Genomic DNA, 25,498 nt, shown 5'->3' with positions numbered 1-25,498 from the left:
CTTACAAAAAGTAAGTAAGTTGTTGTAAATGTAAAAATTAAATTCTTGCAACATCCTTCATTTTCTGTATCTTGTCAAAGTAAAAATTCAGAAATTAAAAAGTAACTACTTTCTTCATTAATTATTGTTGTTGTTACCGAAATAATAAAATAAAATTTTGTTACGACTATGATACAATAAGTACTGTATTCACGTTTATGCACATGACTGTACCTATAGTTATTTGTATTTGGTCCAATAATGTCCCACAGATTTACTTACACTGAATATTCATTCGAATTCGTTAACATGTAGTGTATTCCGCACAGTGCATACAAAATACGGTTTTTTGTGTGTAGTAATAAAAACATATTGTTTTTACATTCATGAAAAGATAACAATGCATTGACTAGGTACTGTGTATCTTTCATAAATCTAATATAATTAGTTAATAAAGTAGATTATTGTCGGTTATGTTAGTTTGCATGAATTTTTAGGTAAGTATTACTTACCTACATTGTTCAGTGAATTTCAATGAGGATACCAAAATAGTCATTATATTGTTACCTTAATTAGTCATTATACATAATTGCATAATATGTATTTACAAATGCATGCGACCGGTAACGTAGAATAATTACCATACGTGGTTATAGCTATTACTGTAATATTCTTAGAGCTAAGTATTTTCTAATTTACCATAAATCATCTAACACTTACCGCAGCCATTGTCTTTGACCGCAGAATGCTAAAATGAAAAGAAAACGTTTATTTATTTGTGTCACTGAGTGTTTCTGGTGAGTCGCTATTTCTGTCGGCATCAGTCATTAAATTCATTAACATTCTTTGTTTGATCATTACTATTTCTTAATTTTGTACAAAAGTGGAGACAGTAATAGTTATTCATTAGGTATTTACTTTTCATAACATACCTTTCATCATCATCAGTCATCACGTCGGTCAGTAGATAGAGATTAAATAATAGAATATAGAGAGAGCGCAGCTTTTATTTAAGTAAGGAGTAAAATTATTATACTTCAAATTCAAAATAACTTCATTGTAATACTACCCGAATTTTGAATTTCTATCTAAAATAAAAGAGTCCAACCATGAGTATGAGCCTCTTGTACACTTATCTGTTATCTGGATTCAGGGCCTCTAGTACGGGTTTTTCAATTTTCGTAAACGGAAAAAGTGTTGGTTTTCTTCTGTCATCAGCATACATTACCTGTCAAAAGTTTCGCTGATAGTTTTCGCTAGAGGCGCCTCTTAGTATGCGAGAAAACGTAAATTTTCATAGTTTTCGACAAACTATCAAACCTGTACTAAATGCTGGTAAAACCTACGAGTATATGACTCATCAGTCATCACTGATGAATTTTAACTTGCTGTTTTTGAAATTTCAAAATATCGTCATAATGTACAACAACTAGATACTGAAACTACCCCATCTTGAATTTTTTAATATCACGTAAACTGAGATATATTAATTTTTTTATAGTTTTGCTAAAAACAGAATAGCAGAGGTTCTAGTTTATTTTTGCAATGGCAAGCTTTGAATCTAGAATTGAATGTCAAGGCCTGGCTTGGTCATTCTGAAAATATTTGTTTCTATGCGTCATCGTCATCGTGCAATAAAATACAAGTACTTTTGTAGACATTCAAATAAATAACTTTAGGTACATTTAGTAGCTAACTCATGTACAGTAGGTATGTGTAGTATTTATAGTTAGACTTGTCTCTATGTAGGGAAAAGTATTTTTTTTTTTTTTAATCTTTATTTATTAAAGAGACTTAGGTCACTTACAATAAACTGTGACCATGTCAGTCTCATCGAGACATACACTATTTAAATAAATGCTAAACTAGGGTTGTCTTAAGTCTAAACAATATTTTACATAACTATACAATATTTTGGCCTCAACAGAACATGGATTTGAAAGGATAGTCTGAAATGCACCAACGTCAATTAGATTGACTCGAAGTTTTCGAAATAACATTGCTCTGTCCGAATTATATTGTTTACATTCTACCAAAAAATGATATAAGTCCTCTATTTTATTTTATTTTATTTTATTTTATTTGTTAGGGATAACAAACAGTTATACATTAAAACTTAGATAGGTATATGATCTTAAATATGTTACATGACAGAATGTATAACCCACAGCGTTATCCACGTATTACTATGTTAAATATTAATTAAATAACAAAAACAACAGTCAGAACAGATGGTGTGTGTAAATTATGAAGTAAGTAAAGTATGTATGCAAATATAATGCAAGTAAGTATTTTGTGTATTACCCCAAATAATATTAATATTAATAATATTATGTATTATTGAAATATTTAAACATCCGTGAATGCAACATTTTTAACAAGTAATATAGCTATTAATGTATATATATATATATGTGTATATTATATTATTACAATGTATAGTAGGTTTATTTATTCATTAGTATTGTTAAGATTGCGCAAGACCTCTTGTTTGTACTTAGAATGTGAGCTCGAGAATATATCAATGCCAAGGAAGAATGTGTTATAGTCATCTACCATTCGGCGCAACGGCGCGCGCAAGCCTGCGTTAGTGTTGCTGCCGGGAGCAGCGAACAGCCTGCGCCGGCGCACCGCGCGCTGCTGCGCCGTACGGGGCACTTCGTATGACAGGAGGCGAGTCAGCTCAGTACAATTATACCTACCGTGACAGATGTTGTACAGCGTCATGGCGGACAGAAGTGTTCTTCTAGACTCAAGACTGGGTAGATTATATAGTTGCATTAATTCGGAGTAAGGTAGTCGTGAACCAGCGCAGCGATAGTGAACAGCTCGTAGAAATTTACGTTGTACTTTTTCAATAATATCTTTATATTTAGCGTAATAAGGATTCCATATTGCAACAGCGTATTCTAGTTGGGACCTAATCAAAGTCTTATAAAGGTAAATATATGTGGAGGGGTGTACGAAGTCTATACTTGATCTCATGACAAACCCGTACATTTTACCTCTACTACTGAACATGCTGAACAATCCGGTGAGCCTACAACTTTCATCATATATTTAAACTTATTTAATGGCAAATGACCTGATCTTAATCTATGGGACAAAACAATCTCATATCTACTTAATTTACACTCAGCAAACCATGGGATTCTGGGAGGTTCAGCTTGTAGCGTTTTGTACCAAACGCCCTTTTCTACAGATTTTGAATCAAAATATTCCTTCCAGTGTTCATGATTCCGATTTTTATATTTTAACAAGAAATCTGAATAATTACTTTTTATATTGTATGTAACACCATCCGATACAGCCATTTTAGCGAGACGGTCAAAAAAAAAGTATTTGAAGTAGCTTGTATTGTAACATATCTTACGAGACAAATTCAAAGAACCCACATTATACAGGATGTTGCAAAAAGGGTATACTAAGCCGAAACCAGCATATGTAGCATGGTATATCTAAGCCTGAAATTGCCCTGAATCTAAAATCAGAATTTCAAAATTCGCGAAAAAAATTATTCATTTTCCATAGAAACTTAGTTGGTCACGTGACTTTTTACTATGGAGAATGAATATTTTTATTCGTGAATTTTGAAATTCTGATTTCAGTTTCGTGCTTAAATATACTATGCTGCACATGCTGGTTTCGGCTTAGTATACCCTTTTTGCAACACCCTCTATTATAAATGTACATTTGATGGCAATAAAATAAGTAAGTACCTATTAGATTTGCTTTGAGTTCAGTAATATAACCACAGCTCTCAATTCTAAGTAGCATGTAATAGTTAGTACCTACATGATCGACAAAATGGCTCGACATTCTCTCAATACAATACAAATGATCAACACTCACTCAATACAATGAGCTACTGAATCAATGCAATTTGATAGTAGTAGTGAGTAATACAGCTTTCTCCAATATTACATACTCTATGTAACTGATAGTATTTTCTTTACATAACATTTGCAATGATTGTAAAATGGGAGGAGCGGTTATCTTCCTAAACACTTTTCCTGTGGTGGATGTTAGTTTTCTATGCAAATAGAAAATAAATTTTAAGTGAAAATATAGGTATATTTTACTCTAGAATTTCTGCAACAGTTGTTTAGAATGACCCCCTGAGTCACCCTTCTCGGCATACAATACCACTATATCATTTCAACACCCCAAAGAAATTTGTTTCCCGACTGGACAAACGATCTTCTGAGAGAAGAAGAAGAAGTCACCCGCTTTTGTCTCACACCACTTTTTCAACACCCTCAGTAAGCAACTTGCTTACTGCAATGCAAAGGCAGGATACCCCTTGCTTACCCAGCATCAGTTACTAAGCAAGTGACTTCTAGTGACTATTCTATGTAGGGGTGTAAGTACCAAGTACCTGCACCTGGCTCTCTCGAGTGGAATCTTTGTGCATATCCCCAAGGTCTAATCTGCCATCCTTAGCTTGGACCGTTTCCCACTACACTGCTCCACTGCGGGTTGGAGGATTCACAAAATCTAGATGTGCTAAATCAAAATATGTAGATTTCCTCACGATGTTTTCCTTTACCGTAAGAGCGATAGTATACATTGTGCTTAAATTCAAAGAACTCCTTGGTACATGTCAGCGGCGGGATTCGAACCCGCATCTCTGGCGTGAGAAGCGGGCGCTCACGCTAGAGCTACCACTACCACCGCTCCCTTGTGCAAGTGCAAGTGACCTCACAAGTCCCCTGGTTTATTGCAGAGTGCTTGAGTTGCTACCACTATTACAACTCTTTGCACAGCACTCTTTGTAGTAAGCAAGTGACCTCACAAACCTGGTGTTGTTGCAGAGTGCTCGAGCTGCGGCTCCGACGACGAGCTCGGAGTCACGCGCTGGACCATGCCGCTGCTGAAGACAGGGGAGAAGAGATACTACCTGGGGATCTTCTTTAAGGTCAGTGCATTGAATATACTATACTATACTATACTATACTGGTGTACAGGACACCTACCGAGTAGAGTGACCGAGACAGTGTTCTCGGCCGAGCATTCGGTTAATTGCGGTCCATTCATTGGTCGAGGATCCGCCGAGGATATTTATTTATTTATTTATTTATAAACACTTTATTGTATAATGATAGACACAGTTACAAAAATGGACTTAAAACTAGTAAGTATATACAGAGGCGGGCTTATTGCCAAGAAGCAATTTCTTCCAACCAACCTTTGTTTGGTGGAAAACTAAAGTTCTTAAACTCCCTTAATACAATAAAAAGCTATAAGTACCTACTTGAATCAATTTAAGCAAAGAAAAAAACAATGTGGAAAGTACCTAAACTAAAACAAACTACAAACTAAAAATACAAACTAACTAAGTACCTATTTAACTTACATAAATAATAATAATACAAATACACATAATACCTAAATGACAAAATAGACTTAATATATATCCGCTATATTTATATAAATACATATATAACTATATAATATAAATACATATTATTTACCAACCTAAGGTTTTATAAAAGTGATCCTTTACGCGCTTTTTAAAGGTAGCAAGTGAAGGTGAAAGTCGCACGGATACTGTCTCGTAACTGTACTCGGTAGGTGTAACAAGGGTATAACCCCTTGCATGGACGGCCTACCAGATGGTATAATTCAATTCAATTCAATTCATTTTATTGCAGATATAAAATCCATAAAAAAGAGTTAGTAACAATGTTAACTTACGCTAATGTTAGTACCTTATGCTAAACACAATAATGATAAATAATAAATAAAAAGTGTAAGTACACAGGTGTAAGCCGGGTACACTACAGAATTCCGAATTACTTTTTTACGAATATGAAAATAACGATTTTCATAATTACGAATTTCATAGTTCCGAATAATTCACAATCCCGAATTTTTAGTTTCCGAATAGCGAAAATCACGAATAGTATAATAAACGAAATTTCAAACAACAGATTTATTAAAATAACGAAAGTCAATTTTCCGAATATTACTATTTCGATGTTTCCAAAGTACGATTTTTTATTATATCGAATTGTTAAAATTACGAATTCCGAAGTTTTAGTATTCCGAAAATACAAATTCCGCAATGTTTCTTAGTGAATAGTCAGTGTTTATTAACAGCATAATCCGTATACAAACAAAAATAAATAAGCTATATTATATGAAACGCTCCGCTCCGCTTCGCTGCGCTCCGCTTTGTTTTTCGATATCTATGTGCACCTAACACGCTCCTCCTCGCTTTGCTCGTCGTCGCACCTATCTTTAGGTTTAGGTCCTAAGCTTTTTAAGATGAAACACCGTAAAAATCCGAGCAATTGTATTGCTTTGTTCTGTAACTTAACAACAAGTACTAAAAATAGTTTACTATTTAACAAAACTTGACAAACTTTGTTTACTCTATATTTGAAACGCTCCGCTCCGCTTCGCTGCGCTCCGCTTTGTTTTTCGATATCTATGTGCACCTAACACGCTCCTCCTCGCTTTGCTCGTCGTCGCACCTATCTTTAGGTTTAGGTTCTAGCGTTTTTAAAGTGCGTATGATTTGCTTTGATTTGTTGTGAAACTTAACAACAAATAGTTTTCTATTTAACAATATGTCTTTTAAGCCGTATGTTAAACGTTCCGCTGCGTTCCGCTTTGTTTTTAGACATCTTTGTGCACCTAACACGCTCCTCCTCGCTTTGCTCGTCGTCGCACCAATTTTTTGGTTTAGGTTCTAAAGTTTTAAAGACGTTTATGCGTTTTTGTCAAAATCACGAATTATCATATTTCCGATCGGGATTTTAAATTTTCGTGATTATAATAAATCGGTATTTTATTTTTCGTATATTAAAGTAATCGTATTTTTTAACGTTCGTATATTTAACAATCGTAATAATAAATATTCGTGATTTTAATATTCGAAATTATAATTTTCGTGATTTTTATAATTCGGTATTTAAAAAAATCGGTATTGCAATATTTCGTAAATTACATATTCGGTGTTATCAAATTCGGAAAAAAGTTTTTCGGAATATTTGGGTGTTCCCGTGTAAGCCTACTCACCGATCCTCCGTCCACCACGGCCGGACATGCAGACTGCACCAGTGGCGCAGGATCGGGGAGTCCCACCTGTCCACCAACGTACCTAGCAAGCTGTTGGAGCTGGCGCGCACTCGCCCGAGCAGAGACGCACACCTTCTCCGTAACACGGCATGGAAGCCATCGGTGTGCGCCTCAGCAAACATGCCGGAAGCGCTACAAAAGCGTCTCAGCCCCAGCAGCACCCTAAATGCGTTGTTATATTGCACGTGATACGTAATGTAATGATAAAGTCTACTTGGTACTATTTGCCCTTTATCTTTCACATCCAAGACCAGAGACAATATATGTCGCCAACCGTCAAATGCTTTATAATTTATGAAATTCTTGAGCTGTTTCAATATTGAACTTTACAAAAGTCTACGGAACAGTCACCGTTACTACCCACTGCGCCATCCGGTCGTCTAAATAAATAAAGACCTTTTTCCTATTTTAAGTTGTTTCTAGGTGCCTCCTCGCGTGAGTTTCGTGACCATCCTTAATAAAGTCAACAGAAAAGCTTCAATTATGGAAAAGCTTTCGAGCCCTTGAATAAACTTTTTATGATGTCATGACAACCATTCGCGTGGTTTTTACAAACTTAATTGGATTGGTGGAAATTTCGTCATTATCGGCAACATCATGTAACATTTTACACACTTTCTGATATCTGAAAGTTTCATAACTAGATCAGATTATGTTTAATACCACCGTATCACACCCCTACATACATAGTTATATGTAAAATAATACTGTACATCACAAGTAAGTACCTACCTAGCTATACGTCAATGTTTGAATACAGTTTGTGATTTGTAATTGTAAGTATTATAAAGTAAGTACAAAAGTATGTGTACTTCCGTTTAGTTTTGGTTAAAAAGTAGAAAATATATATTTAACTTACTTTACAGTACTTTTTACAACCTTTTCTGGTACTGTCAGTCTAATACAGCCCCAGCTTTCTCTCAATTGTCTCGGCCACGCCCGCTGCTTCGGCAGAATGAAGTGCAATTGTATTATTATCAAATACCAATAATTATAGGGCAGCTATAGCTTATAAAAGCACCGTCAAAAACTTTCGACTAGAATATTAGTAAATTAAACTTAAGTTAAAGCTAAAGATCGCATCCAGTGGCGTGCTTTGGAAGAGGCCTACGTCCAGCAGTGGACTGCTATAGGACTGCTGATGATGATGAAACTTAACTTCACAGAAAATAAAAATTTCCGTTAGTCTAATACTTAATAACTATGTATTAGCGTTCCGTACATGGTGTGAAAACAGCAGACCTGTAGGATCATTTTGTTATTTCTGTCCATTATGTATGTCTGTCAAGCAAGACCTCTAAGGGGATATCGTGAAGTCAAAAAGAAGTAACATTTACGAAGTAATTAGTATCAAATTAAATAAATTTTGAATCCAAAACTCGTTGCTAAAACAAATTTGCGAGAGGGCAAGACTACTCAAGACCCTTTATCTTGGGAACTCCTGAACACATATTTTGAAATATAAACCTTATAATGCATCCATTACTTTTGCTTTCAATAAGTGAAAAATTATCAACGCTCGCGCCCACGGGTTCAAATTACTACATGAATCACTTTTAATTTTGTATTGATAGCCGTGTCTGCCTTCAGAAGTGTAGCATTTTATTAATGTCTGCTCTCACTTGCTTTTGTATTCGTTTATTTCTTTTGTTTTGCTGCCGAGATCACAATCGCAATAACGTATGGATGTCTCCTACTTGTTCTGAGTTATGTGTAACATAATTATTAATCAAGAGTTATTTTTACTATTGTGATGGGGCAGACTAAACAACTTTGTACAAAAACACTAACTTTTATTTAGATAAGTAAACAAGATTACAACTCAATTAAATTCACTTTGAACTTTAGGTATTATCAGAAAGAATGCACGGTCCGTGAAGTATTCGCGAACGAAGTACTCCCGTACGCATGCCCTAGCAAGGAGGTAGTTAAGCCGGTCCAGGTAGTTCCAGAGGTGTGGAAGCTACGCCGTACGCAGCACAACTGAACCTCCGTCGGCGGTGGGGCGCCTTATAAGGGCTTCGGTTCGTTCGTTCGCTCACGTCGCCGCGCTCCGAGTTAGCTCACTCATTGCTGCTCGTTCATTCAGTAGTGATGCGCTGATGTTTATGGAGATCGTTACATTCTCCCCCTCTGACTCTGATGGCGTCCCGACGAGGAGTCAGCAGTCTTCTTTGGCCGACCTCTGGGGCGCCCTGTAGTAGGAGCAGCTGAAGCAGTCGGTGGGCAGGTTGTCTTCTTAGGTCGTCCCCTTTTACGGAGTGGTTGTGCTGGTGTAGGTAATGTGTCACCAGCTTCGGGGTCTCCATGGTATGGCGTTAATGCAGTTGAATGATAGATACCAACAATGGAGTCAGCCGTGGATGTTGAAGCAAGTTCGTAGGATGTTGGCCCGTGTTGTCGTCTAATGATATATGGCCCATCTCGTCTTGGTGAGAACTTTGCTGTGATACCTTGGCTCGATTTACTTATTGGATGCAGGTTTACTAGGACAAGGTCTCCGACATTGTAGGCTGGAGACTGTCTTCGCTTCTGGTCCACTCTTGTTTTTCGTACCTCTTCTTTTCCTTCTTGCACTTCCCTAGCTACCTTCAGGGTATCAATGTATTGTAATAACTTAGGTGTGATCTCTGGTATGAAATTTTCAGATAGTAAAATTCCTCTCAAGTCATGTAAGTTATCGTCTGGTGTTCTCAACTCTCGACCAAACGTCATATACGCTGGTGTAAATGAAGTTGAGGTGCAGATAGCCGTATTCATGGCAAATCGAATAGTTGGAAGTTTGTCAGGCCAGTCTCGGTGATTACCGTCCAGTAGAATTGCTAATTGCGTCTTTAGGTCCCTATTCTTCCGTTCGACTGGATTGGCTTCTGGGTGATACACTGGCGTGAAGCCATGTTTTATTTTTAAGCAGTAAGTGAGTTGTTGCATGACTCCACTAATAAATTGAGTCCCGTTATCACTCATGATTCGCCGGGCTATTCCATATCGCAGAAATATCTCATTTAGAAGTACTGTTGCGCAATTCTCTGCAGTTGCTGATTCTAGTGCAAACAACTCAACCCATCGTGTTGCAACATCTTCCACTACCAGTATCCAGGTTTTGTTACAGGCCGAAATCGGTAATGGACCAAACAGATCTACGGAGATAACTTCGAATCTCTGTTTCATTACAGTAGTCTGGAGGAGGCCAGCTGGCTTTTGATTGGATGGCTTATATCTTTGGCAACTTATACAATGTTTCACATAGCTCTCAATGTATTTGCGCATCCCTTGCCAGAAATATCGTTGAGATATTCTTTGGAACGTTTTCTCTGATCCATAATGACCAGCCATTGGATCATCATGATATACTTGAAGAACATTGGCCCATTCATGTTCTGGAACTACGAGTTGAGCATCTTCAGCGTCTGTATCGGGATTGTGTCTGTATAGTAATCCATTATACATCAAGTAGCCCTTGTGACTCCAATATACAGCATTGTCATTGTGATTTGCGTCTTCCAAAGCGTTTATGATTCGTTTGATATTTGAATCTTTTAGCTGTTCTTCTCTGATCTCAGCTGGGCTTCTTGTAGGCATATCGACTGTAACAGAGCAGATTCCACAATCAGCAACGTGGAGATCGTCGCATGGTGGTCGTGACAGGGAGTCGGCAACCACATTCATCTTCCCAGGGGCATATTTAACCGTCAGATCGTATGATTGTAGTTGGAGCGCCCATCTCGCTAGTCGTCCGGATGGGGATCTTAAGTTTATTAGCCACTTCAAGGCTTGATGATCAGTTACTACTGTCACAGGTAATCCCTCCACATATCCACGAAACTTGGATAGTGCCCATATCACAGCCAGTGCTTCTCTTTCAGTGGTTGAGTAATTTCTTTCAGCTGGAGTGAGAAGACGACTGGCGTATTCAACTGGGTGCTCATTTTCACCCTCCCCCTGGACCAACACAGCTCCCAATGCGTAGTTACTTGCATCACTCTTAATGATATAGGGTTTGCTTTCATCAGCTTGTCCGAGTATTGGTGCAGATGTAAGTCGGTGCTTCAAATCTTCATATGCACTTTGCTGTTCTGACCCCCATAACCAAATTGCATTTTTCTTCGTCAGTCTTGTGAGGGGCTCTGCCACTGCAGAGAAATTCATTATGAACCGACGATACCACGAACAAGTTTGTAGAAATGATATCAGGTGCTTCAGGTTCCTAGGTGGTGGTAAGTCTAGGATTGCAGAGATCCTTTCTGGATCCATCTTCAGCCCTTCAGGAGTTATGTAATGACCCAAGTATTTTATAGATTCACAACAGAACCGGCACTTCTTCGAGTTAGCAGTTAGATTATACTCTCGGAATCTGTTAAAGACTTGCTGTAAATCTTCCAGGTGCTGTTCAAAGGAGGCAGAGAACAGGATCAAATCATCCAAATATCCGAGTATCTTCACATTTAGGCTTATTCGGAATCTGTCTATCAACCTCTGGAAGGTGGCAGGTGCATTTCGCAACCCGAACGGCATTCTATTGAATCTGTAAATTCCGAATGGTGTGATGAATGCAGTTTTGTCTTTATCGGTCTCACGTACACCAACTTGCCAATAGCCAGACTTGAGGTCAATTGAGGACATGAAAGGAGTCGGCTTTGCATCATGCAGAAGATCATCTATTCTTGGAATCGGGTATGAATCTGGAGTGGTGATCGAATTTAGGCGTCTATAATCGACACATACTCTAAATTGGCCATCTGGCTTCGGTACCATGACAACTGGTGCAGCCCAGGGTGAAGCGCATGGTTCTATGATCCCTCCTTTCAACATTTCTTCGATTTCTTGTTCCAAGATCTTCCTTCTAGGCGCCGACAATCGGTAAGGTGGAACGGAAATAGGTGCGTTCTCGCCTGTCTCTATTGAGTGTTCAGTGAGTGGTGTAGGATGTCCATTGCTTTTGAAAACATGTTCATTGCTTTTCAGAAGTTCTTCCAACTTGTTCCTTTGATCTTCTTTTAGTCCTACACCAATCTCGGCTACATCAATGGAATCGATCCTTATGTCTGTATCGTCAGGAACAGTAAAGAGAGCCATTGAATTTGGAGACAATGTGGCTTCATCATCAACTGCATTCATCTGAGCATCTCTCATCATGTAGTTCAGACGAGGTGAGTATCCATCAAAAACTTTTGTCCGTTTCGGAGGACTAGACAGGTCGATAGGTATCAACCTATATGGTATGCAGGCAGTCTCTGTTGGAAGGCTAGCATCTTCCATGGGACAGGAGTTTCGTCGGCCTCTATTAACGTCAGTCTTAGAACTTGCTGGTACTACCGCTGCCACTGCTGATACAACTGCTTCTGGAGTATTATTCATCGGTGAAATCAACTCAGGCATTCCGAATTCCTGGAGGTCTACCATGGAGCATTCATTAGTGCTTTGATCGTCAAAGACTGCGAAATCCTCTTTATATAGCTCGTAGACGGTCTCTGGGTCTTCAAGGCAGTGCCAGGTGAACAGTGGCAGATCCAGAATCATCTTTGCATCCTGAATGAACCCTATTCCCAGAAGTGTCTTATTATTCTGAGCATCAGGCAATACATTAAAAGTTGTCGGTACCATATACCCACAGATCTTAACAGTGACTCTCGTAGCTAAAACGGTTTGTTCTTTAGTTAGCCCATCTGCGAGCGTTACCGAAACCAGCTTCTCATTAAATCTGTACCCTTTAGCTTTCAGGCAACAATACAGTTTGTATGATGCGATACTTGACTTCGCACACGTATCAATGTGTGCCACTCCATGCATGTCATCGATGCTGATGTACACAACAGGTCTGGCTCTAGCATCAGTTTCCACATTTACAGCGCAGAAACTGACGTTTTCAATCTTTTCTTTGAGGTCATTTACAGTTGGCTTCTTGCTACTGCACACAGGACAATTGGCGTGTACTACTCCTGGTGCACCACACCCGTAACAGCTGAATTTAGGGCGTGACGGTGATGGAACCTGTGTCACAGCCTCAACGAATTTAGGCGGAATAACCGTATCCTTTTGCATACTCTCAGCCTTTTGCCTCTTTCTACATTCTTCGCCTGTGTGACCCGGGAGACGACAGAAGCCGCAACGTACCTTTGGACGAGGGGTAACCATTGTCTTGAATTTATTCGAGGTACCTTGTTGTCTTTCCATTGAAGTACTTTGTTGTCTTTCTACTAAGTCCCTTTCTACGGATCTTGCTCCTTCCAGTAGTTTGTCGAAGGTGTCAACACGGCTGCGCACCACCCCAGTGCGGATTTCTAGACGCAACAGACCATAAATCATGTCAATTTGTTGTTCTTCGGAATGTCCGGGTTTTGAGGGTAGTTGTGAAAAAAGCATTCGCTTCTTAGCAATGAAATTTTCTGTTGACTGTTGTGCTTGTTGTTTTTCGGACATAATTTCTTGGTATATAATGTATGCAGGTTTCTTCGGTGCAAAAGCATTTCTTATACGAGTCTCAAAGTCACTCCAAGTCTTAACACTATCTTTTATTCCTTGCCACCAAGTAGCAGCTTCACCACGAAGAAGGAGAGGTAAGCCAGTCAAGGCGTCATCGTCAGTGATATTTTCAATTTTTTTGTAAACATTTACTGCAGCTAGGAACGCTTCTAGTTGTTCGGGATCCTTTTCTCCACTGTAGGAATGTGTACACGCTGCTAGGGATCCGCTTCTCTGAGGACGCACCGCCGCTAGTAATTGTGCAAACTGATCCTGACTTAAGTTTGCCATCTTGTGTTTTTCCTTAGGTACTGTAGTTGTAGTCTTCCGTCCTTTACTTGTAATGTAGTAAGCCGGGGAACTCGCCGGCACGTTGGTCGCCAGATTGTGATGGGGCAGACTAAACAACTTTGTACAAAAACACTAACTTTTATTTAGATAAGTAAACAAGATTACAACTCAATTAAATTCACTTTGAACTTTAGGTATTATCAGAAAGAATGCACGGTCCGTGAAGTATTCGCGAACGAAGTACTCCCGTACGCATGCCCTAGCAAGGAGGTAGTTAAGCCGGTCCAGGTAGTTCCAGAGGTGTGGAAGCTACGCCGTACGCAGCACAACTGAACCTCCGTCGGCGGTGGGGCGCCTTATAAGGGCTTCGGTTCGTTCGTTCGCTCACGTCGCCGCGCTCCGAGTTAGCTCACTCATTGCTGCTCGTTCATTCAGTAGTAGTGATGCGCTGATGTTTATGGAGATCGTTACACTATAATAATAAAAATAATAATAATTTATTTCATAGCCAAACTTAAACTTAATTACAAAAACAAAGTTAACAAGCATAGATGTAAGCTATATATAAGCTATATATGCATGAATAATATGTCCCCTGATACTCAAACTAGGTAAAAACCTGTAAGATGAGGATCAGTGGTCACTCACCGATATAGTACACAAAAGTAGTTAGTAACTTATCGAAATAACATTGTTTAGGGTTTTTATCTTTGAAAATCTAATTAAGTAAAAGATTTTAGTTTAAGTTTAACAATTTACAAAGCTAGAGTATTACTATAGTAGTTATTATTACTATAATGAAGAAAATTTTATATCAAGTTCAATTGCATTGAAAATGCTATAAGAAAGTACTAAGTAAGTACATCATAAACGGTGGCTTTTCGGAAATATTGTAACTCAATTCATTTATTTTATTAATCTCGCACATTTGCCCTTGTCTATGACACAGGCCGTGTGAAATCTTTTAACTTGCTACCTAGCTAAATACAATTTTTTGTTGTTATTTTTCAAATTCTTTGGTTAAAGTAGCTAATTAATCATTTTTTCATAAATCATTTCAATTTGAAGTTACTTTTCGTATTTATCGGCCTCCTGCTACACTGAAGGCAGTGCACAGGATATCGTACATACATATAATACGTGTGTAAGTTGTATGTAACCGGCAGCTTCCACAGAATTAGCTTAGAGCGCGACCGAGCGGAAATAACGTGGCGATCCAGCGCTGCAGGGGGGTCACTCCATGTGACGAAAAACTAACTAAGAACTAAGATTCGGAGCCACTACTGTATGTCGTTGTATTAAACGTGCCGATTGCACGACAGCTCTCGTTCGTCAGTTTTTCGTCAGTATAGAGTAACCCTTCTGCAACGCTGCCTCAGCGAGCCGCTGACGACCTGACGATTTAGCAATGATTTCAAAAGGAAGGATACGCCCTTCAGAACATTTTACTCAAACCTTCTTCATACAAGCAAAATAACTGCCATCTGTCATAATTTGTTGGAACTATGTCAGAGCCGAGCTACTTATCCTGACGACGCAACCTTGTACGTGCGTTCATATTTTACCGTCACCGGACAGTAGGTACATAATAATGTGAGTGAGTTGCATGCGGACGTCCGTACAAGGTTGCATCGTGCGGCCATTGTAGACTTTGGTAGTAAAATAATTATCGCTTTAAAATGTGTTTATTTATTTATTAAGGATGATACGATATTCCATATTCCTTTTTGACCTTCGTATCATAGTTTTTGTAGCCTTTCACAACAAAAATAGGCATATTTTCACAAGAAACAAAGACTATCTCTCCGTCACAGACAACTGTCGACTGAGGACCGTTGGCCCTAAAATGTCTATTTTAGGGCCAACGCGCGGGTGCCATTTTCTTATGTGTTTGGGCCTGTCCTTACGCAGTAATATATATGTCAATGCGATTTAGATACTTTAGGAAGGTACTAGGTATAGTAACTGGCTATCTAGTAAGGCACACGTGAAAAAAACACTATGATAAAATATTGGATAACAGCTCCGTTCGGCCGTATAGGTTAATGGCAGCCTTTATGGCAGTCCAGGGTGTACGCTTTCTACATCCTAACTAATATTATAAATGCGAAAGTAACTGTGTCTGTCTGTCTGTCTGTCTGTCTGTCTGTCTGTTACTCTTTCACTCCAAAACTACTGAACGGATTTGAATGAAATTTGGTATACATACGGTCTCGACCCTGGGAAAGAACATAGGCTACTTTTTATCCAGGAATTCCCACGGGAAAACTTTTTAAGGCGAAGCGAAGCGCGCGGGAACAGCTAGTTACCTGTAATAATTGGTTTAGCCGTTTTCCCGTGAAATAGTCACAAAAGTACTCTCCAACTTTCTCGTCTATAATATTAGTAAGCATAAAGAGGATATCGGGTAACAATTGAGTGCAAAAAGCTGAAAATTTAAGACTGAATATAAACCCGGCCTTCGGACAGTGATAAAAATAAAGCGTCTTTTGATGCTACAGCCAATTTACAAGCTCTAAGAAAAATATTTTATGAAAAAAAATAAGTAAGTACTACGTTGGTTTAGTACTTCGGATTCACCATGAGCCATGACTAATTTTGCTATAAAAATATTCGATGATAATTTTTCTCTTTCGATAAGTTACGGATGACCGGATAGCGCAGTGGTTATAGAGTATAGAGGGTTTCAGGTCTAGGATGTGCCCCGAAGGACTTTTTACATAACACTGTCACTGGAGCGTACGTAAACTGTCCCTCACGGAAGTTGGTGAAATTCCTCAACACAACCGCAAGAAAATACCTACTGAGTGAACACAATAAAAATATTTACCTTAAGTGCTAACTGCTAATAGATTGCGATTAAAAATATATATTTTAACAGTCTATTTTTAACCCAAACACTTTAAAACCAAAATTAGCAGTTAGCACATAGAAAATACTAACTACTAATAATCAACTCTAATTACTTACCTACTTATTAAGAAAGCCATCACATCAGGTACCTAAGTAATCAAACTCACGTTGCACAAGTGACAAAACCGCAGGAGCACATTACTTATTCACTTACCTACATTACCTGTGTCTACTCACCTACATACCTACACGGACTCACGCGAGTTGCGTCATACGAGATGTGAGTGAGATTTGTGCGTCTGCTGTCTTTGGAACGTGTCACTCGAGTCGAGTGCATAGAGTAGGGAATATTATAGACAGTTCTTTACGTTATAGAAATCATCTTTATTTAGACCCTATTTAGTTTTAAATATGATAGTTAAGGGAAACAAAATATTTTATTCAAAATAAGGTATATATAACTGTTTGTTCTTTCCAAATGCTATAGTCTATTCATATTATTTATCTTGTTAAATTACCTTGTAAAACACATTTTATTCTATTTTATTTTCGAATTGGTTGGACTTGGGAATCAATCTCGAGAGCTCGTAAAACCGTTATCGAGTGACCGGACAATGCATGCTTTCTTTTTCTTTTATTATTGTGTTGGTTTAATCTAATATTGGTTGAGTGCTCAATTATACCATTCTTATTTCCGGTCCATAAGCAGATACAATGGAAAATAAATAAGAATGAGATGTAGGTAATATCATGTAATATTTATGAATATGTTATGCACTCTCGAATCTAATGTACGGTGGCCTGCGCCTAATAGTATACAGGCGGAGTTTTTAAAATAGCGATCCCTGATGATGAAGGGACCAGCTACATCCTAACTAATATTATAAATGCGAAAGTAACTGTGTCTGTCTGTCTGTCTGTCTGTCTGTTACTCTTTCACGCCAAAACTACTGAACGGATTTGAATGAAATTTGTTATACATACGGTCTAGACCCTGGGAAAGAACATAGGCTACTTTTTATCCCGGAATTCCCACGGGAAAACTTTTTAAGACGAAGCGAAGCGCGCGGGAACAGCTAGTCTGTTATAAATCCGGGGACGTGTTGTGTGTGATGTGTGTAGCAGTGGTGTTTATGTGGATGTGCTTGAGCAACATTTTCTTGAGATCACTATTTTAAAATTCCGCTTGTATACTTTTAGGCGCAGGCCACCGTACCTATTTATGTATAGTTACAATATATGCTATTACATACAGGGTGGAGGTTTATGTGTGACGTTTGTGTCAAAAAAAACTTATAAAGATCGCGTAAATAAAGATATTTTCCCATAATGGAATCATTATATGGGGTAAGTACATTGCCCTGGCAACGGGAACTTCACTGGTAAAAGTGTATCTGTATACATTCCACCACTGCAATGCATTCTTTGCACTGTGTTTCAGCATATACGAAGAATAATAGTTTATGATTGCCATCCATAGAAGTCCTCTGATAGGTTAAAGGCCCTTTCCAAACGTGTAGCATAGTTTCATAACAACAATATTTACGATGCATAAAACTTTTTGACTCTGACTTTAACTTTTTTAACTACCCTATACCATTGAGCTCTGCTCTCAAACAGTCTCAGTCAGTCGAGATTCCTCCACTTTCACTGGACCGGTTGTCGTACTGGTCGACCGACTGATCGACCTACATGCACGTGTTATAGCACTGTTATGTGTGTTGATTGATAAGAGCAGCGATGACGTGACGACTTATGATGAAGGTTCGTCTGCCAAATTTTCAATATAGGGTATAAATGCCTTAAATGCCTCGGCCGGGAATCGAACACGGCGCCTTACTTCCATTGTTTAAATAGATGTCTGCATTAGTTATATTTCGGAGTTAGGTGATTGTGTTATCACTAAAAGAAAAATAAATGTGGTGAATAATATGTATCTGCCTTCTTTAGAAAGGATCTCTACTAATAAATGAAATATAAAGTATAATTATCAAGATAACCGTATCACATATATTATAAGTACATAGCAAGTATAAAGGCAAGGTTATATTATGCAAAGTCAGGAATAGAACTATAATTTTCATTATATACAATAACAAGTTGTCTATGGTACGGCTATTACACACTTTTTTTACTCTATCATAATATTTGACAACTAAATTGGGTCTGAATAAAGATGATTGCTATTACGTTAGATACTTACGTCCATAACAAAAAAGATAATTAAGGTGTATTTCCCCGTGGAATAGGTTATAAGTTATAAGGAACTACAAAAGGTACTTATTTTAAGTGTAAGTATGTATTTATATTAGGTATGCCTAATATAAATGCCTAAGTAAGTAAGTACTAGGTAGGGCGGTAGTTGTCACACCAGTTGCCTAAATTCATCAGCATGATCTATGTTATGTACAAAACTCTTCAAATACTTTCCGCCCTGACTCTGAAACATAGGTACATAATAATATACCTATGTGATGTCGCTTATAAGAGTTATATGCTAACCCTAAGGCTAAGGGTATGTTTAATATGAGTGTAACTAACCTGAAATAAAATACTTTTTATTTTATTTTGATCATATTGTAGTGTGATAAAATTATTTACAAACCTTAAGACATCCAAATGATAGAAGCCAAGAAGTGAAAATTATTTACAACTTACATAACGGAAAGGGGAAAGTTATACCGACCTAATAAAATCATTTGATTTCATTTTAAAATGGAATGTTTACTAGTCATATACGCATTGTCTGTTTGATAGGATTTTTAGAAAGTTGATCATGTTTAATGCAAACATAGTTCAATTAGTATTGGACTAATAGTGAACAATGTTTACAATAAGTGGGTACAGATGAAGACATCACCATCGTCAATTTCTCAATTTCTCCATAGTCGGTTAGAGCATAATAACCAGGGAGTAGTGGTTGACTTTTGACACATCTGTTATGATTTTTATATGGAGATGACGTTTAATTTATAAATCAATCCCTGTCGGTTAGATAACCGACTATCCCTTTCAAACCTGAATGATACGAATGTGCGCTCGATTTTTTAGAAATTCTACTTTAGCATTAAACTTATTTCACCGCGTGGAACCGAAACGCATCGTTTGTGCGTATCGTTGTAAATGGCTAAAAAAATTGTGGTTGATATTTGAAATCAGTTGGCCTGTGACAGGCGAAGAAATTGGCGGCGTTCCTTGAACCTGACAGCGAGCGTGTTTAGAAATAAATGTAATTTTGCTGTTTTAGCTAATTTTCTTCACATATTTTATGCTACATTGTAATATTACAGTCTTATCTTTGTTGTTAGCATAGTAAAGTTTGCACAACACAATGATTCCGTGATCATTTTTGACCGACAAAACTGAAACGCACAAATGTGCGGTTCAGGTTCAAAATGTACAAATGCACAAAATTGCATGAGGTAGTTTTTGTCATAATAATAGTACTCTTCGTTCCATGAACCAGTTCCATGGGGTCCCAGACATTTGGAAGGCGTTCATGGGCCAAATTATTATGAAGGGACCGGTTTGACAAAATTAATCTGTATGAAATGTGACACCAACCGACGATATTCCCTACTTAGACTATAGAAGAAAGCCCAAAGAAACCCCCCAGTTGGTGCTGGACTGTTCTAAGATATGGAGAAAATAAATAAAGGGTTATGGAATGGGTGCTAAATGGACTGGGTAACTGGGACTATGGAAGGACTATGGCTCCTGTCTGACCTATATATTTTGCACATGGATAAAAAGGCAGGGGGTGACTTGCACACACAGCCAATGAACCCCCACCCCCCCAAAACAGTCGCTAGCACATTGCAGTGGCGTAGCAGCAAGGGGGCAACATGACATGAGGTACTAAGGATGGAGAGGGATTCCACAGCTCTCAGAATAATCAAGTTATGGGTGAAGATCTCTATAATACCTTACTGGGTAAAACATCCGTCTTTGAGCATTTCTGCTCTAGCGAAACACCACTCAAACCAGCCAAGCAAGGGGTGGGAGATCCTGTTCCTCTTCAGTGTTCTGGACAACCAGTAAAGGCAAGCCAGAGACGAGGAACAGGGGTTCTCCGTAGAATCTGGTGGGTGGAGTCCCTAATTCCCAACAGCTGGCCAGAACCTGCCCTGCTATTTTATGATTATCATTATTATAATTATTTTCAATATATGCTGAAACTTAAGATTTAAGCTAATAATGATTTATTTTTAGTATTGTACCTTAATATGCACTTCGCTTTCATTTTTCACGCCTTAAATATGTTATTTATGTTTCGGAATTCAAAAATATATTATTATCATTAGAATTTAAAAAATAGTCAAAAAGCTTTAGTTTTTTTAATATTTTTTATAATATTGTTGCAATGATTGATTTAAGAAAGTGTTTAATACATATTTTCTGTTTTTTATTTCAGTCAGTTAAATAGGTATCCTAAGTAAAATATGGTAATGCACAATTGTGTTTTAGTGGTATTGAAACCCAGATAGCACGAACGTGCTATGGCTTTTCCGGGAAAACGGAAAATGCATGATTTTTTTTATTATTTTTTCCTGGTCCTTTTAGGCATAAAAGGCAATATTATGCTAATTTTTTTAACATATGATAGAAAAAAAATCTCAGGTTCGAAAGGGCTATGGAGAAATTGGCACTTAATGTATTTATTTACATCAGAGTTGACCTATTGTCTTACGAGTTACGATAAACTTATATAAATGTTTGGAAGTTTGTAATTGCAAGCCAGTGATCCTTCTTTCTTTGTTTTCTGCTGGTCCTTCAGGGTTGTTGCAGTTCTTGCACATGGATCATTCGAATCGAATGGAGTCTGTGTGCATCCCCACTTAAGGTCTAAACTCCTTTACGATTCTACGCTTACGATGGTGGGAAATAGAGCATTCTGGTCCACTGGGTATTGATACGCTTACACTACTGAGGGTTGCTGGTTTCCTCTCAATGTTTGCATTCACCATTAACGTTGTAACTAGGTACATAACCCAAATAACTAATTATTAATAACACGTCGATTTCGATATCCAGATTGAAACGATTTTTTTGCACACCTTTGTACTAGTTTCTTGTACCTCCTGTAGGTTGGCTGGTAGAATAGCTCTTAGCATTGAGCCTGTACCTTTATTTCTTACTTGCGGTTCCCGCGAGCTTCGCTTCGCCTTAAAAAGCTTTACCAGTAGGACTACCGGTTTAAAAAGTAGTCTATGTGGTTAATCCTAAATATCAGCTAATTACATACTAAATTTCATTAAAATCGATTCAGCCGTTTTGACGTGAAGAGGCAACAAACATACACACACACATTTTCACAAACTATCCCATTTATAATATTAGTAGGATATTATATGCTGTGTGTGATATTATTAAAAGTTAACTGGTAGAAAATGCTGCTAGCATTAAGTTTGCCTTTGTACCAATTTACTTTGTGCAATAAAGAATTTAATAATAATAATGTGCAATAAAGAATTAACTAAAAAACTAACCACCTCCTTCTCTCCATCCTCAGGCGAACTGGTTCAAGGCGCAGCAGTACTGCCGGTTCCACGGCATGCACCTCGCCTCCGTGTCCTCGCAGGAAGAGAACGACAAGCTGGAGAAGTACGTCAAGGACTCCGGTGAGCACTGATTATAGGTTACCCTAGTATAAGGAGGGAGTCGTGACGAGTGGCGTGGCGTATCAACGGCTGTGGAGGGTTACTCTATATGATGATGAAATACGAGCGAATAAAAGGTGTCGTGCAATCGGCACGTTTAATACGACGAGATAGAGACGTGCAGCATCGCTCCGAAACTTAGTTTTTCGTGATATAGAGTAAGCCCCCTGTACCTTTTATACGAGCAGCAATGGAAAAAATAATTGACTGGCTTCCTTCCTAGACGAAATTTAGTGTGTGTAGTGTAGTCGTCGACACAATAAGAAGAAAAACCATAATCATCATCAGCCCGTTAGCCAACTGCCGCTTAACACAGGACTCTTCAAACGCCCAGTGTCGGTCGTTTAGTAGTGTTCTTCAGTTTCTGGCGTCTTTAATATGCATCCGTTTATATTTTTATCTATACACAACCTCTAATGTACCTATGTATTTATTCTATGTAATTATAGAAAATTAGATGACCCTCCGAGTAGACAATATAATGGCAAGAGATCAAAGGATGGCATCAGAGCGCTGTTTGTTTTTCAACTGTCTGAAATCAAACCTAATTAAGTTTTTTCAAAGCTGCATTATTATGGGATTCCTTGGACTTGATTGAACCGGTGAAGTAGAAGAGATATCCTCTTTCTCCCCGTATTTTTATAATACCTTTCGAAAGAGTCTACGGATTAAATTCTTCGAACAAACATAATCCCGGCGATTTTCAGGGTTTAGTTCAAGAAAATGCCTATTGATGACGTAACAAGTTTCTTTTCAATGTGTTGTTATACTTTATACAGGGTTATTGGTAAGTAGACCTGATCCTTTCAGGAGGTGATAGAGGAAGGCATTTCCAGTCGATTATACCCTATAATGCATTGATATATAGATGTTACTAATGCTAAACAAACATAAAAAGTATTGAAATATGGCTAGTTTTTTTTATTTTCGGTTTTAAACATGAAATTTTGGCCAAAATTCAAAAAATCTTTAAATATTAAATATCTTAGAAATGATTAAGTTTCGGATAATGCATTATAGGGTATAATCGACTGGAAATGCCTTCCTCTATCACTTCCTGATAGGATCAGGTCTACTTGCAAATAACCCTGTATAAGTACGTACTTTTTTGTAAAAACCAATAACCTAATAATTATATTGTAGAGACGATAGGAGGGCCTGGCCCTGTAGCATAGGGCGCTGTTAAGACGTGACAAGAGTTCTCCGTCGCGCTCGCTCTTGAGGCTGCGCGATATGAGTGAGCGCGATGCAAAACTCTTGTCACGTCTTAAATGCGCCCCGTACTAGCCCTTCTGCTTTATTTATATGTCACCATGATACAACTTAATGTTACCCACAAAGTATAGGTAAGTATATCCATGGGCGATAGCATTTTGATTTCAATAACTACAAGCGCATTCATTAATAGGATACTAGGATTCCAGTAATTAGCCCACTGCCCCTGAGTTCTCCGGTCGCTGACTCGACAGTTCTGAAACTCGGCTGTGTCTGATTCATGGCAACAAGTTTCACATGATTCATGCACTGCGGACAACATTACCAACTTTCAGCAAATATATCGCTTCAGCTCTTCATATTTATAAGACAACTTTTGTGAGTCTTTTGAGCACTGAGATCATAAATCAAATGTGGATGGCTCTAAACATGTTCTAAACTGCTTTGTAAGTCAATCATTCCAGTTTATAAAGTATGACGTAAAATTTACAGAGCTGTATGGATCGCCTCGTAAAATACATGGCATACTTCCATAAAGTTTGAAAAGTTTCATGACACTGAAAATTTTACGATGTCTAAACTATGTTCAAATTGAGAACAGTTGAAGAGTTGCTACACTTTGGATTTTTCTATTATATCTGTTTTATACGATATACAGGGTGTTGCAAAAAGTGTATATTACGACAAAACCTATATTATATTATACGGTTTTCATCTGACTCCTTAGCATGAATTTTCATCGTAAACGTGAAGTAAAATTTACTCGATGAATTTTATAGGCAAATTTTAGTTCTGCTACCGACCGCCAGGGGCGCTGTTCATATTTTCGTACAAAATCACTCGATGAATTCTACTTCACGTTGACGATGAAAATTCATGCATAAGGTGTCAGAATTGAATATTTTAACAATTGAATGCTCAATCCACTCATTTCCAATTCCAGGTTACGGCCGCGAACACTTCTGGACATCCGGGACAGATCTGGCCGAGGAAGGAAACTTCTTCTGGATGGCCAACGGCAGACCCCTCACCTTCGTCAACTGGAACGCGGGGGAACCCAACAACTTCAGATACGAGAACGGAGAAGAAGAGAACTGCTTGGAACTGTGGAACCGAGATGATAAAGGCCTAAAATGGAACGACTCTCCGTGTTCTTTCGAAACATTCTTCATCTGTGAAGTTAGGTCCGATTGATGGCGTGTGATTGGTCGGTTTAAAGTGTGATATTGTTGCGTGTGCGCTGCATTTGATTTTTATAGTTAAAATGCGATTCTCCTATTCATAAATAGTTACATTACTTTGGGATGTTCGACAGTTTTTTTTTCTGTCAAGGTGTATGATGTGCTGTAATGTATTTATGAATTGGTGTTTTTTTTAGGTAATTGTTTACAGTTAGGTATTAAAACATAACAACAAAAGAGATTGTGAGGTCAGTAAGTAAACTAGGGCGACATATCTGTTATTTATTTTATACACGCTAGGTGTACTTACTTTTAGCAATGGAGTGTAATGTAGGACACTGTAAAGACAAAAAAAAAATACTCATTTTACTATTTCTTTAAACAAACATCACTGCCAGATCATTTTTTATTTTTCGCTATTATTAAAAACAATAAACCTCGTTTTTTGGCGCTTATTATGCGTCTTTAGTCAAATAAACTATAGTTACCTTGGGGGTACATGTAAAAAGTATGGTAAGAACTGATAATAAATAGTTTTTAAGATTATTGGCTGATTTTTATTTTACCAATTTTCCTTCTATTGGGTATACACAAGGTTACTGCCTCGCATTGTATGAACGTGGCCTTAAATAGTACTCATATTCTAGCAGCTAATCCCTTGATCCACCAGACAATAGTCTATGTCTAGCCCATTGGCTCCAATTCCATACAGACGAGGATATTACCATACATACAAGTGAGTCTAGTACTTACAACTGGGCCGGAAAAGTC

General features: G+C 37.9%; 1 protein-coding gene and 1 long non-coding RNA gene across 6 annotated transcripts in view; one reads left to right on the top strand and one right to left on the bottom strand.

Annotated features, from left to right (window-relative positions):
- Nucleotides 1-25,273, top strand: part of LOC105383612 (C-type lectin 37Db) — a 70,975-nt gene extending 45,702 nt beyond the window's left edge. For all 5 annotated transcript variants that reach the window (XM_011553692.3, XM_048631552.1, XM_048631551.1 and 2 more), the window contains 3 exons: nt 4,794-4,897; nt 22,184-22,292; nt 24,490-25,273. In XM_011553692.3, the coding sequence (XP_011551994.3) occupies nt 4,794-4,897; nt 22,184-22,292; nt 24,490-24,740 (464 nt within the window). In that variant the 3' untranslated portion in view covers nt 24,741-25,273. The remainder of the gene's footprint in view (nt 1-4,793; nt 4,898-22,183; nt 22,293-24,489) is intronic.
- Nucleotides 1,738-3,303, bottom strand: LOC125490970. The gene is made up of 2 exons (XR_007268015.1): nt 2,985-3,303; nt 1,738-2,030 (listed from the first exon to the last, which is right to left on the bottom strand). It is a non-coding gene; the product is annotated as an uncharacterized LOC125490970 (long non-coding RNA).
- Nucleotides 25,274-25,498: the final 225 nt, after the last annotated feature.

This window comes from Plutella xylostella, chromosome 29, assembly GCF_932276165.1.
Source record: "Plutella xylostella chromosome 29, ilPluXylo3.1, whole genome shotgun sequence".
NCBI classification, from domain to species: domain Eukaryota; kingdom Metazoa; phylum Arthropoda; class Insecta; order Lepidoptera; family Plutellidae; genus Plutella; species Plutella xylostella.
The sequence above is the reverse complement of the archived record's forward strand: the minus strand, read 5'-3'. Positions and strand labels throughout refer to the sequence as shown.